A 4,784-nucleotide genomic window follows, 5' to 3' on the forward strand; every position below is an offset into this window, starting at 1 on the left:
TGGAATAATTCTGTGAAAGCAGGAACCCTTATAACCAAATCCTTTCTCTCCAGTGCTCAAAGCACGGAAGTTTTCTGTTAAAAAAAAAAAAAAAAAAGTATGTATTCATACACACACATATACACTGTTACTATATATACACATACATACAAGCATATACACACAAACATACTGTTACATTGTTAGAAAATGGAACCAACCTGCTGTCTTTGGAACTTTGTCTGCAAACAGCTGTAAGAGAAAATGATAGTTAATTAACAACATCTGCTTACATATTTTGTTGCTTAGTACCCACGTCTGCATTGGCTTCTGAATCATAAATTCATTTTCTCACTAGAAGAGAATGCTTCTTCAATAATTACTTTGAATCCCAAACAAAAACTGTTTCTGACAGCTTTAAGGTCCAGGTTGGTGACATGAGAACCAAAGATATGCCCAAAATACAGAACCAGTAATGACTTACAGTGAGAGACTTCTAAAAAGTGACTTAGAATTTTTTCTATTACATATGCTGAACAGATATATGGCTTCTCAAATGTACATTACCACCCCCAACTTCAATTGGAACCTAAGGACAAAATTCTAAGGAACAGCAAGTACTGCTGCATAACTAGGGGTAAGTAACTGTTGTTTTAGTCACTTGTAATGAAAATGCTACTACCTCCAATCTGTTAACATAGCTTTATGGATTAGATGAGCAGTCACTTCTTGGTTTCCAGGTCCCTTACCTAGTAGTGGGGTAAAAAATAAAGATTGGTTTCTAGTGCATCTGCTTTGAACCTTTCCTGAATGTACATTATAGCTAGAGATGAACCTTAAATACCACAGGAAAACATTTACAAGCCCTTTTCATAAAGACAGCTTGTTTAAAAGTAGTATTTTATAAAACATTCCAGAGATGTGACTAAATCAACTATTAACATCCCTGTACATTTTTTCAGGAACATATTTATTTTTTTATTTTGCACCTAAAATACATGGTCTATTTTTAAACATTCACTTTTCTCAGAGCTCTGTAGTCCATATTTCCACAATTACAAGTGACTACTGCTTCCCTAAATAGACTGTCACTAAAGTTAAAGTCCTCATTGGCAGTTCTACATCCATTCTCACCAAAGGACCTATGGGGAAGTCCCGTCTCCTTTTCATTAAGCTCGCTGGCTAACCTGAGACTAACCTGCTGCCCAGCATCAGGCTCAGGCCAAGTTTCCACGAGGGCCCTTGTCAATTATCAGCTCTGACTACAGATAAAAGTGGGGTGTAGACTGATTAGGATGTAATTCTCCAAGTGTTTAGATGCCTACTATGTGCCAGGCACTGTGGACAAAGTAGGCAACAAGGAAACCTCCTGCCCTCACGAAGACTGCAGGAGACGGAAACCTATTTTTGGAATAAGATCCCTAACCATTAGTGGCTTTTTGAGAAGTGGTTTCAGAGAATAACACCTTATTTCACTACACCCTAAGGCCTACCATATTGAGTTAACTGGAATGGAATTCCATGTAATACTTAACTTTTTAAAAGAAACACCAAATTTAGATATTCTGCTGTAATTACTAATTCATTTTTAACTACTCGTTTAACGCCTTCAAACCTAATTAGGTAACCATTGGTAATTCACCTTCGACAGAAAAGGCCTGCCCTGTGGCCAGTCTCGACTTGCCTATCATGTTGTACACGGACAATTGGGAGGGGCTCAAGAGCGCCTCCCCAGCCGGTGCCGTCACTGCGGCGAAAGGCGGCCCTTGGGCACCAGCAAAAGCAATGCCCGTTTTCACATTTCCGCTTGGGGTTGGCGGACGTGGAAGGATGTTTGGGGCTTGGTTCTAAATAAAATTCCCTATTTTAACAAACTGGATGTGCACTCAAGTCACAATCAATCACATCCTCTTAACAACAAATCCTACATCTTTAACACCGCCTCCCAGGATTTACAGAAGATCTAAACTAACGTGGATGGGCTCACACCGCGCCTAGGTCCTTGAGAAAAACCCCAGGCAGGTAGCGCCCCAGCTCAGCGTGCAAAGCACCCTGGTGCCTCCTGACACTTCTCCAGATGGAGCTTCCCGGGAGAGTGGTTATAAATGCTCGCGAGCGCGCTTCTGGCTCCGCTCTGCAGTGCCCAGGACGAGCCAGGGCGGGGCCCAACGGCTCCCAGAGCGCAGGCGGGAGCGCGGCCGCCGAGCACGTGCGCCAGGCAGGGCAAGGCGCGGCCACGTGGGTCCCGCGGGCGGGCGTGGGGTACGGGCCCCCTTCCCCAACGGCCGCGCAGCCGCCCCGCCCGCCTTTGTCAGCCGCCGCCCCAGCTTCCCCCCAACGCCTCGCCGCCTCCCAAAATGGCCCCTCGTCAGGAAATGGCGCCGCCGCCCGCCCGCCCTCGCTCCTCAGGAAGGGTCGGCCAGCGCCCCAGTCCTCTGGGGCGCCGCCGCCGCCCGTCTCTCCCTCCGGCCGCTCCCTGGGCCCAACCCCGGCATGCACCGGTCCGCCCGACCTCAAAGGAGACGCGGCCCAAGGGCTCGCCGTCGACGGCGATATCGAAGAACACGGTGGGGTTGACCATGGTTAGTAGCAGGCAACTCCAGGAAGCAGCAGCGTCTGCAAAGCCGCACGAGCCTCCTCGCCCGCCCTTTTTATAGCAGGTTCAGGCCCCGCCCACAGCCCGGTCTCGCGCCTCAGTCCTGGCCAATCGCGACTGCAGTTCGACCAGAATGACGGTGCCTCTGGCTTATGGGCGGAGGCCAGCGCCGGGAGAGCGGCACGGCGGGCGCGCGTGCGCGCTGACGCGCGGAGGCAGGTTCCCGCCCGCGGGCTCCGTCGCGGTGGCTGCGGCGCGGGGTTCTGGGCGGGACCGCGGCGCGGAGCGAGGGGGATGGGTCGGTGCGGAACCGGGCAATGCGGGAGGACGCGCGCCATGGCGCGCACGCGGGAGGGTGACTGCAACGCGGTGGCTCCTCGGTCCCTGCCCCGCGACGAGGCGTGTCTCCCCATTGCACAGAGGGGGCAACTGAGGTGAACGCAGGCCTCAAGGTCGCACTGCCGGTCAAGGTCGCTCAGGATCCATCGGCCAGACCCTATGCCTCCGCGGGCGGAAATGCAGACGGCGCGTTCCCGGGACCGAAGAGCCCCAGTGCGACCGCATCTTGCCCCGGCGACCTCCGCGCCGGCTCTGGCCAGGCCACGTCAGGGAGGCGAGCTTGCCTTTGAGTATCTCCGTTTTCTCTAACCCGAGGATGGAATACAGGCAGTCCCTCCATCTGAGACAGGTTATGAAATGCTTTCAAAATGCCCTACTTTCCGAAAATATCTTGCATACGCTGCTCGAATTTTCCTAAGGAGGAAGCCGTGAAAACAGGAGCCTGACCAGGGTCTTAACCTGTGAAGACACATTGTGCACATTTTTGCCTTTTTTTTTCCTTAAGTCTGTGCCGCCACCCCCACACACTCACACCCGCTTTCGGAGCAGAATTGAGTTCTGATTTCTGGATGAAAGATAAGCCACAATTTAAAAGTGAATTCCTTCAGGCAAAGACGTTAATAATACGTTCATTAAAATTCACTTATGTGACTCGTCTTTTGTTCAGAAAACCTTGAAAAGGGAATTTATATATCCTGGGCTGCAAGCCGCGATATTCAGGATGTTATTTAATGTCTCTAAAACTCATTTTCTTCATCTGCAAAACCAGGATGGGGTTGGGGTGAGACAAAAATGAGGATTCGTCTGATAGATGAAGTTCAGTGTCTGGCCTCTTGCCATTGCTGATAACATCATGAGCTTACAAGTGCTAGCAATTTAAAGAATTTAAAGAGTATTGTTTTGTTCTCATAACCACCCCATTTTATGGATGTGGAAATTAGGGCTCCAGCTTCTTACTAGAGTAATCCACTTGTGAGTGTTAGCAGAGTCAGAACTGGAAAGTACTTTTTTTGCTCACTCCACATCACCCAGTGCTTTGCAATCTTGAGAAAGTTACTTGTCCTCATGTGACACTGAAAAAAATTACCTAACGCCATCAGGTATAAATTCTCTAACTTCTCACTCCTCCATCCTGAAACTTGGAGCAGTTAGGAACTCCTCCTAAGAAATAAATGAATGCATGAATGCATAATAAAATAAACACATCCTTGTGACTTGTCTTCCCTCTTGAAACTGTTTGAAGCCCTGCCTTCTTTTCACCATCCACATTGTCACGGCAAGGTCCTAGGTCTCTTTACATTAGGGAGTGAGTGTACACTCAAGAATACAAATATCCAAGTGTTTCGTTTGTTAAGGGGGGAGCCAGTGTTGTAGGGTATTGTTTTCTAGCATTATCTGTTGAACTGGACTTCCTAACTGTGAAATATCAGCAGACACAGAACCTCAGGAATGTAGGCCTGTCCATGCCTTATTTGGGTGAATCAGACCAAAAGCAAATCCAAATGAACTCAACAGTGCCCTGATCTGGCTAGCCGGAGGTGTTCTACACCAGCAAGCAGAACTCTGTAACACGACTGTAGTTTTTGTTCATATAACATCTTATAAACAATTGCTTATGTGTCTGAGCAAGAGAGAATGTAACAGGGAAAAAAATCAGGGTATTCAAAAATGATAAAACAGACGACTTTGGAAGAGGGTAACTTGTCTCCTCTGGCCCAAGGCCTAGCTCAGTATTTCTGCTCTGAAAGCTGAATGGAAACTGCTCTTGCTGAGACCATCAGAGACCTCGCAACCCACAAACCCAGGTGCTTTTTGCAGGCCTAATGCTGCCCTGCATCAGGCATGTTTCCTCACCTGCTTGGAAAGCTTC

At 48.5% G+C, this 4,784-nt stretch overlaps 1 protein-coding gene across 2 annotated transcripts in view; it reads right to left on the bottom strand.

Moving 5' to 3' along the window:
• The window catches only part of PPIA (peptidylprolyl isomerase A (cyclophilin A)), a 4,251-nt gene extending 1,655 nt beyond the window's left edge, over positions 1-2,596 (bottom strand). Inside the window, exons 1-3 of one of the 2 annotated variants that reach the window (XM_012646910.1) lie at positions 2,492-2,596; positions 201-231; positions 23-74 (exon numbers count right to left, since the gene is read on the bottom strand). In XM_012646910.1, coding sequence (XP_012502364.1) covers positions 23-74; positions 201-231; positions 2,492-2,560 — 152 coding nt within the window. In that variant the 5' untranslated portion in view covers positions 2,561-2,596. The remainder of the gene's footprint in view (positions 1-22; positions 75-200; positions 232-2,491) is intronic. The other variant, XM_012646912.1, reaches the window with a different exon arrangement.
• Positions 2,597-4,784: the final 2,188 nt, after the last annotated feature.

The sequence above is a fragment of the Propithecus coquereli genome, unplaced genomic scaffold, assembly GCF_000956105.1.
Source record: "Propithecus coquereli isolate 6110/MARCELLA unplaced genomic scaffold, Pcoq_1.0 Scaffold252, whole genome shotgun sequence".
Classification (NCBI taxonomy): Eukaryota; Metazoa; Chordata; class Mammalia; order Primates; family Indriidae; genus Propithecus; species Propithecus coquereli.